Here is a 24,886-nt window from a genome sequence, read left to right on the forward strand (position 1 = left end):
ATTTGATTACAGTTAAGGACCATATAATAAACAAATTAAACCAATATACTCTATGGAAGTCTAATTAAGCATACAAGAGTCACATAATAAAATTTAAAGGAATAGAAATTACATTAAAATTATTTTAACCTCAAAGCGGTGGAACCCGTAAATCAGTAGAATTCGCCTTATGGATTAGTTCTCCATGAAAATTACAAAGAAAATCTAATTTTCATGAATAGTGAATAATGTGTATAAAGGAGACAAGGATTTGGGTCCTAATTCAAACCAGGTCAGAAAACATAAAAAATGGTCTAAAATTGGCACAAAACTAATTATTTTCTAATGTATGAAACTAAAATAATTTATTCGAGTCTTCTAAACTTCGAATTTGATTCCGACTTCATCAAGAAACTTTTGGCCTATCCTCTCATATTTCTGACGCCTATTAAAATGCATCAATCCAATTCTTGCAGCCCAAGTTATGACCTGAGAAGCGAGAGGGTGTAAATAGTTATTTATTCAAAAAATACCATACGAAATTAAAACATATGTAACAAAAAAACAAGATAAGAAAAGTTTCAAAAATAGTATAAATAACAAAAGATGCTCTAGAATTGTTGCAACATAATAGTGAAAGAATATGCATGAAAATGCACTGATCACCTGTGTTACGAAGCAAGTCTATGTTGTGTTTGAGTGACACCCTATGTGCATAGTCGTTTTAATTTCGTATTGCTTCGTGTTGGGGTTGTTAGGGTGTTACCCCGAACATTGTCAACATCGTGACATATCCTTGGACTTGCACCTGCTTTCTTGAAAAGCCTACCAGCAAACTCTGAAAAGGTTATAGGGGACTTCGACTAAACTATACGACATCGACCAAACTATCGGGGTTCACCATGATCCTTTTGACATTCCAATTGTGCATTTGTAGACTAATCACCATGGGGTCATTTTTGTAAGGTATGGCTCTATTTGGATCTCAGCTGGGGAAGCTATTATCTAGCGAGGCAGTTATTTTTTCCATGTGTGGTGTGTTGTTGATATGCATTACTATACAAACATATGTCTTTCTTGATGAATTCTACTTTCCACTTCCCGTGAATTCCCCTCAATCATATCCAATGTGTGAGTTCCTTAGCCAAGATTATGCATTTCTTTACGCCTCCTACTCCTTTTGGGTTGGGATGTTATTTCAAGATCTTCTATTGTATGTGGTACTCTCCTTTTTGAATTACGTGAATTTCCCTGCATGTATCTCTGTAGAAGGCCCTCCTGGATTAGACTTTCAATTTCTCACTTCAGGTGGTGGCAATCATTAGTATGGTGACCACATATCAAGTGATATTTGCACCACTTTTGGGGAGCACAACCCATTAACTCTCCTTTGGGGGGAAAAGATTCGGGAATGACCTAGGTGTGATAGACATCCTAGAGTATCTGATCCCTCTTTGTGTTCAGTGGGGTGGAATGCTCCAAATGGCCTCCTAGCAGTTTGAACGTAGCCTTCATTCGAACTGGTATTGTGTTCTGATTCCTTTGTTGTTCGGACGCTTCATATTTTTTCCATTCTTCTATATTACATATCGAGCTCTCTCTCCTACATTTATTTCTTCTCCTTTAATATAGCATTCAGTTCTTACCATGATCTCTTCCATCAAATTTGTCGGCGTTTAGAATAGGGACTCGTAAAAGTGCTCGGCTTTGAGTCCGTTCTAGAAAATCCCGATGAGTATCTTCTAGTTTGGATTGGCGACCTTGACAGTCTCTTTGTTAAACTTAGCCAAATACTCACCCAGCGATTCAAAATAGTATTGGCGAACATTTAAATGGCTCTTCGTGGAAATCTTTATGTGTTTGTTGGTCGAGAAATAATGGATCATATCTCTTGTAGATCTTAGTAACTTGATATTGAGAATCTTAGGAGGCTCATATACTACAAGAGGGTTACCTCCTTCAAATTACTAGCCATTAACTTGCACTTTAACTAGTCAGCTACCCCGATGATAGTCATTTAAGTGTTGATGGAGATTATGTACTCATGGGTGCCAATATTGTTGTCAAATGATACTAGGGATAGCGGTTTGAAATCTTTAGGGACTGGAGCATCCTAAATTTTGGCAACGAGTAGTTAAGGATTTGTGGGTTTTTTTTTTGCTCAATCACATCTAGATATGCTTGTTGCTACTATAGGTCACCGACATTATTCTACACATTTCATTCTAGTGATGAAATTCCATAGCGGCTAGCATCTTCGCCATGGAATCATTGTTGATATTACTTGTGATATCCATCAACATTGTGATATGGGATTAGAGTGTTGTTAGTAATTTTTTGTGCTACTAAGGTCCATTTTACTTGGGCCCATAGTGAGCGTCAAATATACTAGAAAAGTGCATCATTGTAACTCTACCAGCTGAAGGCCATTTAAATTCTCAATTGTCTCTCCACTGAATTGTGTATATCTCCTCTTTTGGTTATCAATTGTTTATATAGTAGTTTTAATGCTCTCCATACTCAAAGCCCATTAAAGATTATTAAGGTGATTGTACCTAATTAGTGTGACCTCTTATGGTGATTGAAATCGACTTTATTGACATATCATAGGCAATAATGTTATCAGTTGGTCAAAAGTATGTTATCAACATATTAGTCTTCATATTTGAATAATCCTTCCATCGAGCTTGTTCCACCAGCTCGCTTAACCCAACATTAGTCTTTCAGACAATTTACACTTCGAGACAGACTCTTTTGACTCCATCCTATATTTCAGCCCACTCTTAGTGTGTACTTCTCCCCGGGTCATCAAGTACTCGGTTAAAATAAATCAAACATGTGCAAGTTGATTTCAAAAATCCCATATCTTTTCAAAATATTATGGGGGTGTTTCAACCCCCGTGTAACCTTTGTTTAGTTTCTCTCTCAGTTGAACTTATGCACACCTTGTAATAAAAAAATTAAAATAAACACGTTTTTAAAAATGAAAAATGAAAGTAAACAATGTTTTCAAAAAGGCCCATTAACTTCTAAATCATATTTATCTTCCAGATAATTTACTTTAGAAGAAAAGAATTGAAATAATATGAGAATTTCTTAAAGCACCATAAATCTTTCTACTGCATCATGTGAATTTCCATAGTCATTGTTGACATAGTTGGTTTTCAACCAAATCCTTCACCCTAATAATTGTATGTAATTGTGTCTCAATATAAATGAAGTGTTATATATTCACCTTTTGATCATATTTTATATTTTATACATTTTTTATCTTCCCCATGACAAAATTTGTGTTTTTGTCAATTAAGAAATAGGTTATATTTTAGTGTTTTGTTTTGAAACTAGTTCAGGACAAGTTCCGGAAATGCATCTTCAGAACAAGATAATAGAGTGCGATTCCATAAATATATCTTTGAAATCATCATATCAGTCATTGAGTGGTCCATATTGATTTATAGTTTCTATAAACTAAGGTGCTCTTATATTATATTCGCACAAACTAAAAATATCTCAAATGTCGTCACTAAACATTGACTGGTATGTCGCAAATGTCTCCTTCTCCAATGGAGCTCCCGGACGCACATTCAAGCTTAACGACTTCACCTCCCTTGATGATATCAAAGATGAAATTCATTATCTCTTATCTTATGGAGATAATTGAAAGATTAAAAAACTCGAGTACCGTTCATCGTCAATTGTCAATAGATGGAAGATTGAGTTTAGCAAACTTGAGCTCAACACGCAAGCGGGTGTAAGGGTTATGTGGAATACGTTTTCCCGTTTCGAAACAAAAGTTCTGCTTGAGTTGAAAGCGACGATTTCAAGATCCGTCAAAGATATTATGAAGATGTTGAAGCGTCCACCTGGATATTGAAGTGTAATATTGCATTTTATATTGAACTCATTTATGTAATCCTAATTTTATTTTATGAATTTTAATTTCAATTTGGAAGAATCATTTGTGTTTTAGTCTAGTACTGATATGTCTGACTTGCGGAAATGTAACTATGAAAAAATCCCGAAAATATATCTCCAAAATAAAATAAATCAAATAATAAAATATCATTTTCAATAATCTTAATTAAATGTGTATTGGAGTACTTCCGAAAATGTATCTCTAAAAACAAAAATATTTTTAAAAATTTGCTGTGTTACGGGAGAAATTTATAAAGTAGGTAAAGAAACTCTACTTAGTTTTCCAAACAAAAGAAATAGAGACATACTTAATGCATATGAATTATGATCCGTAGAGGACAAATAAAAGTCGATTAAGGATGAAGGTAGCACGTGATATTAATTTGAGTAATTTGAATAAATAATTGTTTATAACAATTTATTTTTTTCACATTGGGTATGTTACTTTTCACTTACCTCTCACATTTGTAAATAATAGATGGTAAATAATAAATTTTATATTTACTTTCATTTGTACTTTTCATGACCTTGCAACAGAGAAGATGCATGAGTTGATCATAAGATGTTGTCATCTTTACTTGAATCTCATTTAGAGTCTTTATCTTCTGCTTCTCAAAAATAACTTCAACACATGCGTCTTAGTCATTATCTTTTTTCATTAATAAAGGTATGTTTTTGTTTCTATTTTTAAAACGATTTGTTAAGTTTTTAAAATGTGATATTTGTCCATTTTCTAAATATAATTGAACTACTTTTTATCTGAGTTTTACTAAAAATATTGAACTATTTGATCTTATTTATTCTGATGTTAGGGGATCAACCCTTATTTTGAATATTTATGGGGTGAGATGGTTTGTTTTAATTTCTAGTGTTAAACAATTTGTTTATTCAATTTTACAATATGGCACAAATACAATTTGGGAAAGATATTAAAAGAATACGTTATTCCAATGGTTTAGAATATGTTCATCATAACTTTTTTCAACTTTACGAGTAAACGAGATATCATCCATGAATTTGCATGTGTCAACTCTCCTAAAACAAAATGATGTTAGAGAAAGAAAAAATCATCATTTATTTGAAGTCATACAAGCTCTTGTCTTTCAAATGTTTGTCCCAAAATTATATTAAGGTTCGGTTTAAGATTTCACTTTTTCTTCTGCTTTTATGTTGTAGGATCATAAATCTCAAGTATTTAGGTGAGTAGCTTTTTCCCATATCCATAAGCACAACCAAATTAAATAAGATTCTTGTGCACTTAGATGTGTCATTGTGGGTTATCCTCCTAAAATAAAATGGTACAAAATTTATCCTCCTCTTAGTTGTAAGTTATTTATTTCTTAAGATATCATCTTTCACGAAAATGTCTTATTTCACTCATCCTCATCCTCAAGGGAAAATATGAATGAATTTATCTTTAGTCATAGCTTCCATAAAAACACATGTCTTAGTTTCTATTTTGAGTGAATTTACTCCTAGTCATATTAAGTTTACTCCTAATTTTGAGTCTACATTTGAACTTTAGATGTTTATTGTGAGTGAACATACTCTTAATCATAGTCTTAAGTGTGCTCATAGTCTTCTTTTCGTTTTGCAAGAACCGACACTTTCGATGCCAATTATAGGTATCAGAGAAAAAATAAATTAGATTAGCTCCAAAAACGACAACAGTTGCTTGAGTCAGAGGTAAATATTGAAAATGATTCTTTTATTGGTGATTCTAAGAATTATCCTACTCAAGATACTGATTCGAATGTTTATCCATTACTTTGAAAAACGAAAAAATTTCATCCATCCGTATGAAAATTGAGCTCTCTTAAAAAAAGTACGTGAGAAATTGGTGAGAAACAGAGACAACAAATTAGTTAAATGCAAATGGATCTATATTGTAAAACGTTGGAGCAGAATTTAGGATTATGACACTAGGAATTTGAAAATCAGGTGAAGGTCACCTATGAAATTGTTATGTGACAATAAATTAACCATTGAGATTGTCAGATTGTGTTATGCTCGACCCTCTAATAACGCACGCCCTTAATTTCCTGATGCAGCTAATGACTAGAACGTAGAAATAGTTATGCTAACGAGGCACAAGATAGGACCACCCTTGCTCTAAGTGTTACAATCAAGCGAGTGACTGATTCGCAAGCTCCAACTTTATAATAACGGCATACATAATCTTCAACTTTAGATTTGGTAACCAGATATTCTCAAATACCATAAAATTATCAATTCAAAGATAGCATGTAAATTATTTAATTTAACATCATAAAGTTTGAATAGTCAAATCCTTTTAATGAACTCAATCACGCTCACTTATTGCAGTCAAGTGCTCATCAATTTCCTCAGTGGACAAAACTCTAAATTCTGGATTATGCTTTTGCACAACTCCAACCTAGAAAACTCAAAATAGTCGTTTGCATCAAAATACAGCCACTTGCATCAAATCACTTAGAAAAAGTATTTGTTAGATGGAAATAACCAAAAAGAATCTTTAACCAATAAAATAAAAATAAAAATAAAAATGCCAAAAAAAATGCACAGCAACCACTCAATCATTCTAGGAGGACAACCAATATTACAATACAAAGCTTCAAGAACGGATCAATATATGCTTAAACCCTGAAAACAAAAATCATAAACCAGACTATTTTTCTATTTATCATATTAAAGAGTAAAACTAATGGATTTGTGATTACAACAACAACCAAACATTATCTCATTAAATAAGTTCCGCTGTATTGATCAAACTACGTTATAATGTTCTATTAAAAATCATGTTTCCATCTACTTCGTTAATCTCAAGATATTTCCTAATAGTTTCTCTTATAATTTTTCTAGATCTACCCTACCTCTAGTTGTTTGACTACAGTTCATTTGATTTATTCTCCTTATTACAGAATCTACCGGTCTTCTTTCTCTTTGACCAAATAGGGGTGGCAAAACAGGTCTTGCCCATCGGGCATCTCCTTATTACAGTATTAACATAAAATTTTGCATTTAGGATTTAAAGGTGCGGTGCTCAGGGACCCGACCTGCCCCACCCTTTTTTTTCGAGGCGAACGTTTGCACCCTTAATTATGCCCAACCTATGCTCAATCCACCTAAGCTATTTTCCATCATCTTTTTTTTACTATGGATGGTATAGTATTATCAAAGAAGAAATAATTATTTAGTTATGAAAAGAGGGGACATAAAGGCAACCACTGGACAGCAAACAAAACTACAGGCCTAATTGTTAGATGACAAAACTACAGTACAGTTGTATCTGATCTTCAAAATTAAAGGCAAAGTAATGTTTTGGCTCTTCAGGAATGAAACAGTGAAACTAAAATGAAAATTGATGTTTTACTGAATGTCAATTAACAGTGACATAAAGGTATTTGAGCATTAAAAGTTAATTCCCACCTCAATCTCAGTGGCCTTAAAATCCTCTTGAAGAACTGATTGCAAGGCAGAAATGGCAGTCTGTATAAAAAAAGAAGAACGTGCAATTAGAACCTTAAAAGCATATGCAGATGACTGTTTAACAAAATTATATTTACAATTTATACGGTCTTCAGTGACGATATAGATTTAACAAAACACAGAAAGATCCAATAAATATTTGGGGTTTGATTTTACTACATTATTGGACTGATTAAGCACTCAGAAACACAATAATTATCAACCTTACTCCCCGTCAGTAAAAATCCAACACTAAGATCACTTGCATCATGTTTCACTATGTTTAACCAACTTCTCACATTTTACTAAATATGGCCAAATCTTCAGCATCCACATCCAATATCTTTTCAAATAATTCTAATGCAGATTCATAGTCATAATAGAACAAAAAATATTTATTGAAAAATTTTAAGAGTTGCTAGAAAAGAAACAAAAAACAGTATGATAAAAAAATTGATTGTTTATCCACATTGGACAAGTTGTAAAGTTGTTCCGACGAGAACTAGAAGTTCTGGAAAGGAAGTTTATACTGAGCTTCATTGGTCTCAGGAGAATTTGACAAAGCACAACGGAAGATGCTTCAGCAACAATAACAGAAGTTGTAGAGGCCAGGGATTTCTTGCTAAAATTTTCAAATCTAGCTTCATGACCTAACAGTAAAGAGTAGAATCTCCTATTGATAGAAACTAACTACCAGTAACTAGCGCATTGAATAACTGTAATGTAACTAACTGATTGTGTTTCATTTAGTTACTATATACTAGATAATTCCAAATGAGTCTCGACCAAACAAGAAAAGTCTATAGGATATTTGATTACCAGCAATAAGGAGTAATCTCTCATTTTATACCAAGAAAAAGGTTGAGTGAAAGACTGTCAATTTCTCAAGCTAGACAAATGGAGCCCCATTCCAGTATCACTTTAATAAAAAGCACCTACATCTTTCACACAACATATGGCCTGCAAAATGGGAGTGGGAAAAATTAAACATATATTACCTGAACTGTCTCCTCATAGCTAAATGAAGGGTCATTCTTCATCTTCTTTTCCAAGAAATTGATTGCTTCTTGGTCCTTCAATCCAGCACTTGTGGCCTGAGTACACAATAGATTGTTAGAAAAATACACACTTCAGTTTCTGACTGCAGGTGTATGGTAACTGATCATGGACACGTGAAGTGATAAAGAAAGTAAGAAAACAAAATGTTTTTCAAATGGAAAAATGGCATGCAGAGGCATCACTGTAATATGCAAGGAATCCCAACTATGTTGACACCCTAGACATTACCTATTATGATAAAGAGGTAAATACTAGAAGTTACAATTTTTTAAAACTAAAATGGAAGTTAAGAAATTTATGCAGTTATTTAAAAAAAATCATTTGTTTGATTGGGTAAAGGACTCGAATATAAATAAAATACTTCAAAAGAAGGGTAAAATTGTAAGAAAAAATCACAATGCCAAAGCTTATTATCTCTTTTATATATTATATATAGGTATAGATAAAATAGTAAAAATAAAGGATAAAAATTGGATATAATAGTAAATATTTGTAACTGATAATGTATGTATTAGATTTAAATTATAGTTTGCTGAGTAAATATCACTATGATTAGGTTTTTTGGTTTTATCCCTATGACAGATAAGCTACGCCCCGAAGAGCCACTATCAACTGCTATCTCACGCGCTGTCACAGGCGTTTCCACTGCCTCCAATCTTGCCAACATGTGAAGTTCGCACGCCGCCTTTTAGGTCTCCTCCGTTGGTTCCGATAGACTCACCTCCCCTTCCTGGTTCAGTTAGGACCACTTCCAGTCTATAGGTCCTGCCACGTTTAAGGTGTTCCAGAGGTTTCCTAGTTGTTTCATAGGTTTTTTATGGTTGAGAATGCATCCAAGTAGCTTTTCTATAGTATTTTGCTCTCTCGTCATTGTGATTGCCTCCCATTGTATGTTGCTTCAATATTTTAAGTCTTTGGTGATAATTTTGGACACAGCTTATTAATAATGTTTTTAGTATTTCAATGTCTTGTTAGCACATTCCTCTTAGGGCCAATATAGCGCATCTTTTCTATTCTAAGTTGCTTGTTAGCAACATCAATGTCGAGTATGCTGTGATATGTTAAGTCACTCAGCACACAGTCAATAGCCTCCAGTAGTCACTTCGCCTAACCAAAGTCAAGGTTGAGTCGTTGGCATCAGCCACTTAAGTTAGTTTTTCCTTTAATGGTAGTCGCATTGTCCAACTATTCACAATATTGATTCACCAGCACTGATCTCACACTTAAGTTGGTTGTTTCAAGCAAAGACAACTTCTGACCCAATATTGTCACTGCTATGTTTGAATGTAGTTTGTGAAGGTTCATTGTGTTATAATATTGGTTGGTTTGGTTTGATTTTCTTTTTCAAAGGATATATTTGTTACCAGGTTAAAGCTTAGTAAGATTTAGCTTGAGGGGGAAGGTATGTATTAGATTTAAATTATAGTTTGTTGAGTAAATACCTCAATGATTAGATTTATTGATTTTATCCCTATAATCGAGGGATTTAATAGTACATTATATTGTAATCACTTGGCTATAAATAACAAGGCTGAGAGCAATTTCACTCGAGCAATTCAAATCATTTCACTGACCACTATAACTATTCTTCCCTAGCAGCCTCAAGTTACTTCTGTTGTTATTGTATTGTACAGTTCAGTTAAAACAGAAGCCCATATTGGTCCAAACAAAAAGAAGTCCATTAGGTTATTTTTTCATACTACGGTAACCCTACATTTTTCACCAAAAAAATGTACCGCGTTCCAGGAGCGCTGCGATTATGCGATATACCGCCGTGAAGGCAGCCGCAATGACTGCCACTCCCACTTGCAACGTCGTGTGTGGGCGCGGCCACCCACCGCGCTATGTTCCACTATTGACAGCAAAGTTTATGATAAATCCAAGGCTGCTAAAACAATTTTAAAATGACAAGATATTAGATTTTCTAACTGCATCTATAACATCCCACATTATCCTATTCTAATAAATAGAGGTGTTATGTTGTGATATTAATCAAGGACTTGTTGTGCTTCTCCTATTCTAATAAATAGAGGTGTTATGTTGTGATATTAATCAAGGACTTGTTGTGATTCTCCTATTCTAATAAATAGAGGTGTTATGTTGTGATATTAATCAAGGACTTGTTGGGATGTATTGAAGGTGTTTAATGTGTTGTGAATCAAGGAGATATAGAGGATTATGGGATTAGAAGATTGAAGGGTAAAATGGGCATTTGACTTTAAAGGATATCTTGGTCATTTTACAAATGTCTTATGGCACTTCAAGGCGAGTTAAGACTAATTAGGTCTTAAGGAACATAATTAATCCCTTAAATTTTAATTAATAATCAAGGAAGATTTGGGAATTTAACAATGAAGTGAGGGCACTTATGTAACTTTCAAGTAATGAAGGGTATTTTAATCATTTTGTGTTGCTATTGGATAACTCAATACGAATTAAGGTTTAGTAAGTTTCAAGAAGGTGATTAAGTCATTAAACCAGGAGTTGTGATCAATTGATCAAATTAGGAATATTAGTTATGAGGCCAGGGCATTGAAAGAAATGCACATAGCTTAGCAAGGGCAAAGACTTTTTTCCAGAGCATGTATAGAAGGGAGTGAGAAGAGAAAACCAGAAATTTCTCTCTTCTCCTTCATTCCTCCTTACACAATTGAGAGAGAAGAGGAAAAAGTTGCTTGAACATGGATGTTGACTTAAGCAAGACAAGGCATCTCTTATCCTTCTCCATTTTCCAATTTCTGTCTTGATAATTTAATAACCCTCTCTTCTTTCTGGTCACAATAATAACTTCGAATCTAAGGGAAGGATTGATCATTGCTTAAAAATTTAATGGAATAGTTAAGAGATTGGAAGAACAACTATGGAAAAGTGTTGCATGCAGCAAGGAATGAAACAAGTTCCCCGAGGTGGATTTTCCCTTCCCTAAGGTCATGATTCCACTCAGTAGGAACCCTAGATTATGAAATAGTGATTGCATGTTAAATCCCTAGGTTCTTAGTTGTAGAATGATGTGCAAGTTATGAATTTATGGGGTAACGGATCATGTTAGGATGCTAGAAAAATTGAGTTTGAATGAGGGTCGAGAGTTGGGAATTTTCTGATGAGATTGTGTTCCCGGAAATTTGGTGTGTGCGCCCTAGGCCAATTACGGCCGTAATAAGTATTACAGCCAAGTCGTAATTTACTCTGACTGGTCACCAGGAATATTACCACCGGGCAGTAATATTCTTTGGTGGCTGACCATAAATCCTAATTTATATGTTTTAAACTCTAAATTAGCTAGGTTAATTATCCCTTAAGTGACTCCCATAATGCTAACCATAAAATACTCCTAATATGTAATTATAAGAAAGTAATGAATGATAAAGGATTGTTACAAGAAAGTAATGTATGCTAAAGGATTGTTACGAATTAAGAGGAATATGTGTTAGAAATGAAACTAGTTAATATCTAGCAAGTATAAATGCATAAGATTTAGTAGAAACAGGTAATGAGCATCATGACTTCTCTGATGCATTGTGATGAATGAATGATGGGCTAAGTATGTTTCTTGTTTAAGAAAGTCTGCATGTAATTAGATCAACTATTCAATTACCCGCGCAATTAGAGAGAGAGAGAAAGATATACCGCGTTTTAAATGGGTTCTATGTTTATACGAGAAAATGAGGAAACAGATAAGTCATGGTAAGTGGGACACCACTTACAAAGATAATCTATCTCCAATCTTAATATGTATCCAATTTATTATGGTGACTACAGTGTCACGAGCCCAAATCTGACTTGTAAAGGTAGCTCTAATTACTAGGCTCCTTCATGTTTACATATCATATAGGTTTAGACTTTCGGATTATAAAATATAGAAATAAGAAATTTTTTAAATGTGCTTGAGTGAGTAAAAAATCAGCATCTATGATATTGATACACACTATATAATTAATTACATATTATATTTATAAGGAGAAATAAATAATAGTGCAACTTTCTAAATGCATAAATCTAAGACTTAAATGCTCATTTTAATGGAAAACATACGATGCATTTTTTTCTATTCCCAACATTGGATAATTCTCACGTGCGGAGATCTGAACATTTATGCTCAAACCAAATGGAGACCAAAATTCATAATAGGGTTCACAATCATTCTTAGGAATCTCAGTCAATTATTCTTAAGACCTCAATTAATTATTCTTAGAAGATACGAGATAGATTGAGTGAATTTAACTCAAGACCAGAAAAATCGAGACTTTCAAGCTTATCTTTCTTAAAATTCTCCCCCTGAAGATAAGGTTAAGTGAAGTACGGTTCCTCCTCGTGAAAGATAACATCCCAAAACACAAAAAACTTTTTAGATGGAGGACGGTTATATCCCGACAAAAACACATCTTAGGGCTCTAGGGTCAAATTTGTTTGTCTTGACTATGCACATGGACAAATGAGACACACCCAAAGATTCTAGGTTTAAGATTACTACTTATTGAAAAATTTGGATAGAAGGAAGAAAGAACATTCATAGGACTCTTAAACCTTAATACCCTAGAAGTTAATCGATTAATGAGATATGTGCTAGTGAAAACGGCCTTCCCCCATAAATATTTTGGAACATTTTGATGAAACAACGGTGCTCGGATTTGGTCTAAGAGATGCCCATTTTTTCTTTCTGCAATTCCTTTTTGTTGTGGTGTTTTAACACAAGTAGACTCGTGGACAATTCCCTCTTTTTGACAGAAAGAAGTAACATGATTGAAGTACTCTTTGCCATTATCAGACATAAGCCTTTTGATGTTTACTCCAAATTGATTTTTAATTGTGTAGAAAAACTTTGGGAAAACATCACTGACGTCGGACTTGTTTTGGAGTAAAAACACCTAAGTAACTCGGGTACAATCGTCTATAAAAGTAACAAACCACCTAGCACCTATTACATTTAGATTGGTAAACATTTGAATGAATAAGATAGAAAGGGGAAAGACTTCTTTTGTTGTTTAATGGAAATGGTAAACGCTTATGTTTAGCAATCTCGCACACATCACAATGAAGACTTTCAATATCTACCTTATTGAATAAAGATGGAAACAAAACTTTAATGACTCCAAAAGAAGGATGACCTAATCGACGGTGAAAAAGGAAGGTTTTTTCCATTTTAGAGAGTACTGACTCTGACATAAATGAGTGGGACAAGTGGATTTTTCTACACTGACTTGATTCTTCAAGATAGTAAAGGCCATTCCTTTCTCTAGCATGTCCAAACGTCTTTCCCGACTCCTTATACTGAAATATACAACAATCATATGAAAAGTCACACTACAGGATAAATCTTTTGTAAGTTTTTGTATGGAGACTAGGTTGATGAATAATTTTGGAACATGGAGGACCATTTTTAGGGGTATAGAATTGTTAAGAAATGTGGTTGGACCTAACTTACCCTACAAAACTGGCTTCTAGGGTGAGGATTCCCCCCACTTATAAATGCATGTTCAGGCCATATATTATTTGATATGGGACTCTTAACACACCCTCACGCCTAGGACTGGACATCTGGAACGTGGAAATAAATGGTGGGTGGTCCAATAGCGGAAACCTCATTGTAGGTGGCTCATCAGATATTTAAACTAGGCTCTAATACCATATCAAAGTTGAATAATTTGATATATTATGATTAAGAATATATAAGTGCTAATCTCTTAAAATAGAGTATTCTGACCTAATGGGCCTTACTAAAGACTCGAACTCAAATTACTAATAAAAATAACAAATTAATTAATTACTTATAACAAGAATGATTTATTTGGATATCTCCAATGTCAGCTACAGTTACAAGAGTACCATCTGCAGTAGAATTTTTTTTATTACCGGAACAAGGGGAATATGTGGAGATCTGTTTCGAAGAGGGTGTCATGTGGTATGTGGCTCCTAAATCTAATATCCAAAATAAGTAAGACGGTGTTTCTGAGACATGAAATCCAAATGAGAGTGGAAGCTTACCAGAATACGCCATGTTAAGAAATGTGGTGGAGCATAACTCAATCCTACAAAACCGGTTAGTAAGGTGAGGATTGTCCCCACTTATAAACACATGTTCAGGCCATATATTATCCGATGTGGGACTCTTAACACGCCACACTACAATTACCTAATGACTTTTCTATAATATTGGTCATAAAGGAAACAGAAGCAACCACCAAATATTTATGTATAAGATATCAAAGAAAACAAGATTCGATAAAAAAATCAACCCAGAAAATGTAGAGACAGCATCTGGTGCAGACGGCTGCTGAAAAAAGTGCAGAGTTGTGCCGACGGTAGCAAAAAACTATACGAACGGCTTCCGGAAAGTGTAGAGACAACGGTTGGACAGTCAGCTACAGGAAGAAGTACGAAATTATGCAAATGGAGGCCAGAAAGAACAAGCCGTGTTTAATTGGAAAAACTTGACAGCAAGTGTTGCCCAGTCAAGATTGAAGGATTTTAACAGCATAAAAATGCTCAGTCAGATCTCTAAATAATGATTAGCGGAAGTAGAGTCCCCTAGATTAAAAGTTCTGATAACATGTGAAATATAGAAATAAGAAACTTTCTAAATGTGCTTGAGTGAGTAAAACACTCAGCAACTGTGATATTTATACACACTATATAATTAATTACATATTATATTTACAAGGAGAAATAAATAATAGTGCAACTTTTTAAATGCATGAATCTAAATATACATGAACCTAAGACTTAAATGTTCATTTTAATGGAAAACATACGATGCATTTTTTTCTATTTCCAACACGGATAATTCTCACGTGCAAAAATCTAAACATTTAGGCTCAAACCATATGGAGACCAAAATTCAGAATAGGGTTCCCAATCATTCTTAGGAATCTCAGTCAATTATTCTTAAGATCTCAATTAGTTATTCTTAGAAGATCTTAGTTAAGATGTTGGAAGTTAGACATGTTATCATCAGAAAATTCTTAAGACCTCAATTAGTTATTCTTAGAAGATACGACAAGTCATTCCTAAGATTTTAGTTAAGATGTTAGAAGTTAGACATGTTATCATCAGAAAATCAGTCTGTATAGAGAGGTAATGACCAGCGTTTTTGATGATGGTGTGAGTAGAGTTGAGGTTTAGTAGAAACCCGACGAAATTAGTTTTCACCCCAAGTTGTTTATCATTTTTATTCAAGCGAAGAATCAAAGACATAAGACTAGAATTTATTTATTAGGTTATAAAAGTGAGATTGTTAATAATGTAACTCCGCTAATGTATTTTACTTCATTTGTTATTTTCATTTTCCCTCTGAGGTGGCCTTCAAGATTAAGTTCCAGAAGATCACATCTGAATATTGTTATGTTTAACATTGTATAATAATTTCTAAATTTATACGGTGTTACAGCATCCATCCTCTGCCACCGCACTTACAATCTCTTATAGTAACATTCCTTTCTAATAAATGATAAACAATATTTTCTCTCTTCATTTACGAAGTCCCTTTCACCACTATTGACTTATAAAATTCCTTCTTCTCGGTTTAGATGCATAGAGGCCATTGTTGTCATAGCAATTATATAGATAGTTAGTATTTTATCATGATAACTTCTTTATTGAATTCTTTACCTCCTCGTCAATAATCAACAAACAAATTTCACAAAGAAAATCTTGCTTTAGTCTCAGCCATGATTTGACATCACAAATCTATGGTGAGAGCACATTTTAGAAGAGACAAGTTCAATAAAGAAAAAACAATCATAATTACTACGACCAAATTTTTCATCTTCTCCTATTAAACAACTCAAATCATCTGACAGCAAAGAAGAAATGATCTTGTATGTACCTTGTGACCAAAGTAATGACCAGCAGGGTCACATTTGTAAAGTTGGGGCCCATATTCGTCATCAATACCCAAAACCATGGCAACTTCGCACCGCAATAGATTAAAAATCACAGAATGAGAAAATGACATCAATAATGACAAAAAGTAGTTGAGTTATAAAATATCATAAAATGAAGTATGCAACCTTTGCAAAAGGTTAAAAACTGCTCATCAGTAAAAACATCAAAGGAAAAGAAACGCATACCTACTCCAAGTGGTCTCATATAAGCATGTTGGGTATAGACTTGTGATTTGTCTGCAACCCTGTCAGCATAAAAGATTACGAACTTCAGATGCAAAAAAATGGTATCAACAAATTGTAAAACTATTTAGAGCATATGAAATATCTCATAATATCTTTGTTATTATGTTATTTTATCTCCTAGTATCAATTTCTAATCTAGGAGTATTTTAAATTATCTATGGAATTAGTCTCCATATTTCTTAGTTCTAATCATTATTTGTTTCTTGATTTTCCTATTTATTTAGGGCTAGGAGTCTTTTAAAGCCATAATTAAGGGTTTAATGATAGCATCAAGCATACTTCACCATAATTTTTCTTTCTTTTCTTCTGCTCTTTTGTTTCAAAATAGTGAGTTTTAAAGGTAGACATGAAAGAGTCATAAGCACCAAGGGTCTAGTAATATAGCAGCATATGTATAATATTGTTATAAACTTAACCACCTACCATCTAGACAGCACATCGACAGGCATCTCATATCCATATCTAAAGTGATACTCAGCTGCTTCATTTCTTGCTTGTTGAACTAGTGTCCTGGCATCAGCTGAAAAGAAGAGAGAAATAAAAATATTTTAGTTCAATATAAATGTATGAACATATGTCAACTCAGAAAACAACGCTATCATTGTCTATGGTTGAAATTAAATACAATTTATCACATGCCATAGTTCAAAAAATATTCATTTTCAGCAGTCGGAATCTAATGTATTTTATCATATAAAGTTCAACTCATAGAAAAACAATATGTTTAAATAAATATTTCGTCTCTGCAAATTTCGGTTTTTGTTCCTATAAATTTGTCTTTTGGTTTTCTTCCCTAGAAAGTCAGATTTCATTGTATTTGGTCTCTATCATCATCTAGCGTTACAAAAATGATGATGTGGCAAACAAATGTCTACTTGGCACTTCCGACGTGTCATTTTATTTCATGTGGCACCCATTTTAATCAACTAACTCGCCATTATAATTTTAAACAAATTATAAACTCAATAGGTGCTTGTGCCATATTTGCTCTTGAATGTAATGAAGGGCAAGGTCATGAAAGGTCGCAGAAAAGGGTGGTTGGAGACCAGTCCATCATGTAATAGGTCCAATCCAATGGCTGTGGTACATCATAAGTGCAGTAACATTTCGGTTGAACCACTGGTTTGTGTAGTCTGTGTCGGTGCGAACGCCACTGCAATTTAATATGGTTTAATCATTTTTTGATTCACTATTTACTGGGAAGTAGAATAGATCAAGGATGGATCTTAGGTGATGGAGAAGAGGAAGTTCACCTTTTTGAATAAGGGAGGAGGAATCTTGATGCTGATTTCCTTTATTCTTGATATTTTTTCTCTTAATTTTTTTGGTTTTGTCTACGTTGTTGTTTTCTGGAATGATGGTTTGATAAAAAAGAATGGTCGTTCATAGGTGACGGCAAGTGGTTGTTCATAGGATGACACATGATGATGGGTGGTTATTTAAAATCAATAGCATCATCAATTGACTACTCCTCTGGAGCCAAACATATATTTAAACGAAAACAGTATTTCTATATTGTGAATTTGATCATATGTTGGCCATAGAGATTGTACAACTATGACAGTAACATTCAGATCTACACAAAAAATGTGTTGAAACAATTTCACAAACCTAGAACAAAGTATTTATAAATAGATGAAATGAAGAACATACCTGTGATGCCAGTGGCCAGCAAACCAAGGTACTTTGTGATGGGAAAGAGATGTGTTACACTTGTCTGGTCCAAGAGCTTGTCCTGCATTCAACATTCCGACCTAAGTATCCAGCACAAATACTTGTACAAGCAAAATAATAAAGTTAACAGTCAACATCCTCTACTCACCGGAACCTTTTTCTGAGTAACCACACAAACCGAATCTTTTCCCCTAACGCCAATCGAGGTTATCCCTGCAGATTTAACTGCCTTGAAAGCATACTCTGTTTAACACATTCAAAAACTACCCCAACTCAGAAAAATACATCCTAAGTCCTAACAAACTACACAACCCATTTCAAAACAAATAAAATTAAGCCTAGTTTAAATACAAGTAACGCGTCAAATCATGAATTCATGTTAACAATAATGTTGACAATCACAAATTGCAAAAAGAAAATAGCAGCATGTTTGAATTCCGCTGTACTACAATGACAACACTTTAATAAACTAAACAGCGTATCATATATCATATAACAATGGCTATTTGTTCAAATTACACTTTAACAATTGCAATCAAAATAATTGAAATGAACAAATCAAGAAAAATTACAAACCTAGCTCAATAAACAACTACCTAGTAAGTTAAATTTAAATCATAAAAATTAGAAGAAACGAAAACTGAAAAGAACTAAACAAAAAACAAAAAAAACGTAACCGTTGAAACACATTCTTCTGAAACGAACAAAAACAAAGAGTCACTGATACAAATTACGTACCTACTTGAAAGAGACGGCCCTCGGGGGAGAAAATGGTGATGTGACGATCGTATCCACCTCCGCTTCCACGACTCATCGTTTCTGGTTACTTCTTCTCGAGGGTTTTTCGGTAATTTGACGTGACAGTGCTTGCTGTGGTCGATGGCAGTGACGAGAAGAGACGGAAGTTTTTTTTCTCTCTTTTTCAAAACTGAACAGACTAATGCGTGAGTGGGTGTTTTTACAGGCTCAACTTCCTGCTCAAGAAAAGAATAAAAGTACCTCGATACTACGAAATTCTAAATCTCTAACTGTGTTTGGTTATCATAAGAAATTACAAGGAAAGAAAGTGAAGGAAAATAAAGATAATGAATAAAGTTTAGATGACTATTAAGTAATTATTATTATTGAATTTAAAGTAAATAGTTTTTACTTAAAAATAATATTTTTTATAAGATTTAAATTTAAATATAGTATTTCTAAATATTTTAAAATTTACTTATAATTTAAAAAAAGAAAATTAAAGAACGGTCATCTTTATATTTCTCATTTATATAGCAATTTATATATGGCATTTTCTCCTTGTATTTTGGCAAGATACGGTGAAGATTCAGTTAGGATTTGTTTCTAGAAAAAAACTTCAAAAAAGATTTGACTTGATTTGAATTCTTATTTAAATCTCATTCATTTAAATTATTTAATTAAATAATCAAGTAAAACAAATTGTTAAAAGATAACAATAATCCTTGCTTCACAAGTAACAGAAAGTGCATTATAGACAGTTGGAAAATGAGCGCATACAGTAACAGCCTTGTCCTACAAACAAGGACCACATGCTGAAACATTTGTTCCCACATGTGTTAGCTGACCAATTCCTGCCAAAAAAGGAAATCATTTCGACTAAGGAACCCGTCGGAACAGCATCGACAGGAAGGTGAACAAATCCATGGGTCGACATTTATAGTCTCTGGTCGAAGTCGAAATGTCTAAATGGCGAGGGCGATCATTGGCAGTCAAAGAACGTGGGTAGTTATCTACATACATGGGGGAAGTGGACTGACACGTGTCATCATAAGATAGGTTCGTAACCCCCCGACGGTTACTTTTTATTAGTATTTAAACAAGTGTTAGGGATGATTCCAAGGGTGACATTTTTAGCTTTGCAGTAGGAGTAAACTTGAAGTACCAAAGCGTTTATGAGAAAAGAGTCATCTCCCTATAAAAATGTACCTTTGCCTCCATTTACATTCATAGAGCATTTAATCTTACCAATTTACCTTTACTTTTTTGCTTTACTTTTAATACATTCCCGTTTGTCATACTTTTTACTACATCCCTAACTCATCAACAGTTACATTTATGCCTTTTTAACTTCTCAAAGACATTGCTTACCAAAACACCATACGCTCAAACACTAAGTCCATGACTTTGTAGCCAGACCTGCAAGTAACCCTCTCATAGGAAGGCTAGAGATTATTGACGAAACAACAAATTGGCACACCCGGCGGGACTCGAACAATGTTAGGTGTATGCGATTGCACAGTGGCAAAATGACGTCTCCTAGACCACACGAAGAAACGTCTTCGGTGGGAGGCACGGCGACGCCCCAAACTGCCGATGTCGCTCTAGCGTGGCATCAACGTTTTCGACATCGCTTGTAGGGCCAATTATGACAATGTGTCAGCCACAAACGCCGACGCCAACAACCATGGGAACTGTTGGGCAACATATGCCCAATTTCACGGTCCCCATGCACCGAACGTTAGGAATGCCGACTGAGTTTATGTCAAGTATGCATAACCTTGGTTTGACTTACAACGACACATCATCATCGCCATTCCCCCGTTACTAGGGGTTAGACCTTTGGCAACCCCATTTGTTCGACCCTCAGGTTTTGGACTGACGTCCTAGTTAGTCCCAAATTTTACGTCAAGTTCTGTCGTCATTATGAGACAACAGATGGACGAGAGTAATCATGAAATGGTACACATGCTAACTCAGCAAATGGGTACCATATTAAGGCCTTTGATCCAAGATTCAACACAGAGTTACCAGCAATTGGCAACCCAAATGACAAGGATATGGGACTTTTTGGGATCCCCAAGGGCTCCGGTCCTTCAAAACCCTATGCCTCCTCCTCAATCGGAAACACCGGCTCGACAAGAGGAAATGACTAATGATACTGTCGAACAAGAATATTAGGAATTCGAACAGATCCCAAGGGTGGCACGAAGGCCCCCCGTGGTAATGGTTAATCGTAACCAGGATCTTGACCAAGTGGTCAGACAAGTCTGACACGAAGCAGCCGTGGGGGAACAAAACCTAGAAGTTATTGTCGAACGGATCATAGTACGAAACGGAATAAGTCATTGCCTACAGCGGCTGACTTACTCTTCCGTTTTGCCAAATTTTGTTTTACAGACAAAATTTCCTAGGGGGTGGAAAGTCCCGAAATTTACCAAGTTTGATGGGGATACTAAAGAGTCCATCGTCGAACACGTGGCCAGGTACCAGACCGAGGCTGGAGACATAGCGAACAACGAGGATTTAAAGTTAAAATACTTCCCAAGTTCTCTTACAAAGAACACATTTATGTGGTTCACAATGTTACCTCCATAATCGATCCAAATGTGGACACAGTTGGAGAGATTGTTCCATGAACAATTTTACATGGGGCAATCGAAGATTAACCTCAAAGAGCTAGCTAGCGTAAAGGGAAAGGTTGTTGAGTTAGTTGATCAGTACCTAAACAGGTTTAGATTGTTGAAAGCGTGATGCTTTACTCAAGTCCCTGAGCACGAATTAGTCGAGATGGCGGCTGGGGGTTTGGATTATTCTATAAGGAAAAAGTTGGATACTCAGTATCTTAGAGATATGGCCCAATTAGCTGACATAGTTCGACGTATCGAACGCTTGAGAGCTGAGAAGTCCAAGACGGGTCGATATCATAAGAAAGAAAAAGTGTCATATATCGCAGTCGAAGGTTGTTCTTCCGACGACGAAGATATAATCAACAAAAGGGAGGTTAACGTTGCAGAACTTAAGCTCGGGCCTCCGTATGCATGTAAGGTCTTAAAACCCTCAAATGGGAAAAACCCTACTAAACCCGAAAAAACAGACAAATATGTTGCCAAGACATATACGTTCGACGTGTCTAAGTGAGACGAAATCTTTGATCTATTAGTGAAAGATGGTCACAATTTCCCTGAAAAGAACACATTGGTGAGTTTAAAAGATCCCCCCTAGAACAAAAGAAAAAAAAGGGATTATGTAAATTTCATAATTTCCTTGGTCACAAAACTCACCAATGTGTTCTTTTCAGGGATTTGGTGCAAAAAGCTTTAAAAGAAGGAAGGCTCCAGTTTGACGAAAGGCCAAAAATGCAGGTGGACTCTGACGCCCTGAAGGTGGAAGAAACTTTGTAAGCGGAGCCTCTCGAATGCATGATGGTTGAGACTACTGATGGTCTCATAGAGGTTCTCGAAGCAACTTCCTTAGCTGAATCTTTTGAAGTGCTGATGGTCGAAACTACTAAGGGTTTCGGGAATAAGGCCGAAACGAAGGCTGAGTCGGCTTATCTCCAACCAGGCGAAAGTTTATCAGAATTCCAAGAGAAGTGCAAAGAGAACGGGTCAAAGGCTCTGCTATGCCCAAAGTCCAGTGCGGTGTTCGACGAGAAAACTGCCAAGAAATTGGAGGCCAACAACAAGGTTGTGAAAGAGGAGAACTTGTTATCCCACGATTGGTATTAGACAAGCATGGGGTACCTCGAAGGAACGAAGATTATAGAAGGCAGTTTTAGCGCTCCCAACCAAAGACCTTTATTCCGCCGATTGATGTTCCACAAGAAAAGTGGATAGAGTCTATCAACTAGAAAGGGGGCAAAAAACCAAAATGGAGAGTGTTAGAGAAAGAAACAACATCTCTAGATAAGAAAAGGGGCTGCACAATTTAAAGAAATATAAACCTATGCTACAGGAGATCCAAATCCGAACATAACAAAATTCATTGATTCTTTAAAGTGGCCCAAAAGGCATTACAAAACATGGTCGACAAACCTTACAAGAGAGATAAAAATAAGGAAGAGATCAAATAGGGAATCTAGACTTAAAGTCCTCAAAAGAGGTTATCTCATGACTAATCCTATTGTCTAGAGAAACCTTCTTTCCACACAAGTATTTTATGTCAGCCTCAATCTTGAGGGCTCTTTTCCCATGGGATTCCCCTTCAGAACCTCACTTAGATTGCTTCTTGCGCTAGAATTCCCTCAGTCGTCTCCAAGGAAGCTTTTTGCGCTTCTACCTTAGCAATCTTTTTATTAAGTTTAGCTATATGGGCTTGCTAGTAGGAGATCTGTTGGTCGAAGGCTTCCCGCTAACGAAGACGTTCCTCCTTCTTGTGTTTAAACTCGTAGAGCTTTCGTTCACAAGCCTCACTGGAGTCCCATTCAAACTTTGCCTTATTAAGTTTCGTCTTAATCTGAAGGTCATCATTTTGTCAAAGGTTAAGGTCCTTGACAAATTGGGTAAAGAAGGCCTCAAACTCGACGAAATACTTGACCATTGAGGCAGAAATATCGTGAAGGGCAAGTGAGTCGAGGAACTTAAAAATGTCATGAGCAAGTTATTCTTTTTTTTCAAGAGCACATAGAAAGTCTCCCTCGAAGAGTGACGCCTTTAGTTGTTGAAGAATGAAAACAACCTTAGCATGTAGCTCTACGGGAGCAACGACGGTCGAAGATGGGAGTGGTGCATTAGTTGATAAACTGAGGACTTGTTGTAGCTTCTGAAGGGCCTCAGCGGGGTTCCTTTGTTTGATAATCCTGATTTCTCTCGAAGTTAAAATGTTGGCCGACACACTTTCATCAACAATGTTCAGCGGATTAAGAGTTGGTGGAGAAACAGGACTTTGGGGAACCGTTGGTGAGGCACTTTTAAACTCAGCTCGCCGCTGCGGACTCAAGACAAAGTCGGCAGAAGGATGGTCGGTCTTATCTTTGACCGCGGTTTCAACCTCAATCGAGAGCCTACAGGCCCATGAAAAATAGAAGTCTTAGATCACACGACGAAGAGAACCCCATAGATGGTGGAGATAAGGGTGGACGAATACCTGAAGATCCACAAGAGGTGGAGAAGAGGTGGGAATCCTCTATGAATCACGAGGAGTGAAAGCTTCCTCGATATCATCTTGGATTGTCGGGGTCGGGGCCCTTTGAGCCACCTTCGACGGATTCTTCTTGGCTTGAGCCTTTTTCCGCCGCATAAGGGTTTTAGGTTTTGACCAATTTAAAATGTTTTGAAGGGATTTTAGGTTTTGACCAAATTAAAATGTATTTTAATTCATTTTTAAATTGATTTTTAATTGATTAAATGTTTAAAAATGTTATTGAGCCATTTTTATGGTCTTATGATGTTTGACTTTCTGTTTGGGCTTTGGTCATGGTTGATTTGAATTTTGTTAGATCAAAATCATTGGATTTAGGGGATTGATGAAATGTACATTTCATTTCCCAAAATGAATGGATGGTTTTGATAAGATGAAATTCCTCTCATGATCAATTTATGTTTCTATCTCCCATTCCCTCTTCATCTTCATCCCTATTCTTTCCCATTCCCTCATTTGACCAATGAAATCTCTAATGTCTAAAGGCTAATTGATTCATCAATGATATTGTGTCAGATGAATCAATGCAAGTATGACTGAGATAGATCCTTCCCATTTTTTTTAGTGTGTGGTATGTTTTAGGAGTTTGATTCTTGGTACTAAATCTCTAACATGCATTAACACCTATATTTTTATTGCCCGGCCTCAGATAGTTGTGACTTATACATAAGTCCAATTACGATTGCTTAACATAGAGCTAAATTTGACCCTCAAGGCATAGCATTCTAGTAAGTGAGATTGTAAGTATCCCATTCTTCATGGCATTGTGTGGAGACTTGACCTTTTTTCCTTTCATGGGAGCTAGT

At 35.3% G+C, this 24,886-nt stretch overlaps 1 protein-coding gene across 1 annotated transcript; it reads right to left on the reverse strand.

Moving 5' to 3' along the window:
• Positions 1-6,032: 6,032 nt before the first annotated feature.
• LOC127075456 (proteasome subunit alpha type-6) lies at positions 6,033-19,254 on the reverse strand. Its single transcript, XM_051016919.1, has 9 exons — positions 18,939-19,254; positions 18,349-18,443; positions 18,180-18,261; positions 16,950-17,046; positions 16,467-16,525; positions 16,223-16,305; positions 8,340-8,435; positions 7,303-7,362; positions 6,033-6,289 (listed from the first exon to the last, which is right to left on the reverse strand). Exons 1-9 carry the CDS (start codon positions 19,012-19,014, stop codon positions 6,197-6,199), a joined length of 741 nt encoding a protein of 246 aa, XP_050872876.1. The 5' UTR covers positions 19,015-19,254; the 3' UTR covers positions 6,033-6,196.
• Positions 19,255-24,886: the final 5,632 nt, after the last annotated feature.

This window comes from Lathyrus oleraceus, chromosome 4 (genome assembly GCF_024323335.1).
Source record: "Lathyrus oleraceus cultivar Zhongwan6 chromosome 4, CAAS_Psat_ZW6_1.0, whole genome shotgun sequence".
NCBI classification, from domain to species: Eukaryota; Viridiplantae; Streptophyta; class Magnoliopsida; order Fabales; family Fabaceae; genus Lathyrus; species Lathyrus oleraceus.

Coding starts and splice junctions, on each gene's coding strand:
- LOC127075456 (XM_051016919.1), bottom strand. CDS start 19,014: ATGAGTCGTGGAAGCGGAGGTGGATACGATCGTCACATCACCATTTTC. Junction 18,262..18,348: donor TTACTCAGAAAAAGGTTCCG/GTGAGTAGAGGA, acceptor TGTTGAATGCAG/GACAAGCTCTTGGACCAGAC. Junction 16,526..16,949: donor GTCGATGTGCTGTCTAGATG/GTAGGTGGTTAA, acceptor TTATGCTGACAG/GGTTGCAGACAAATCACAAG.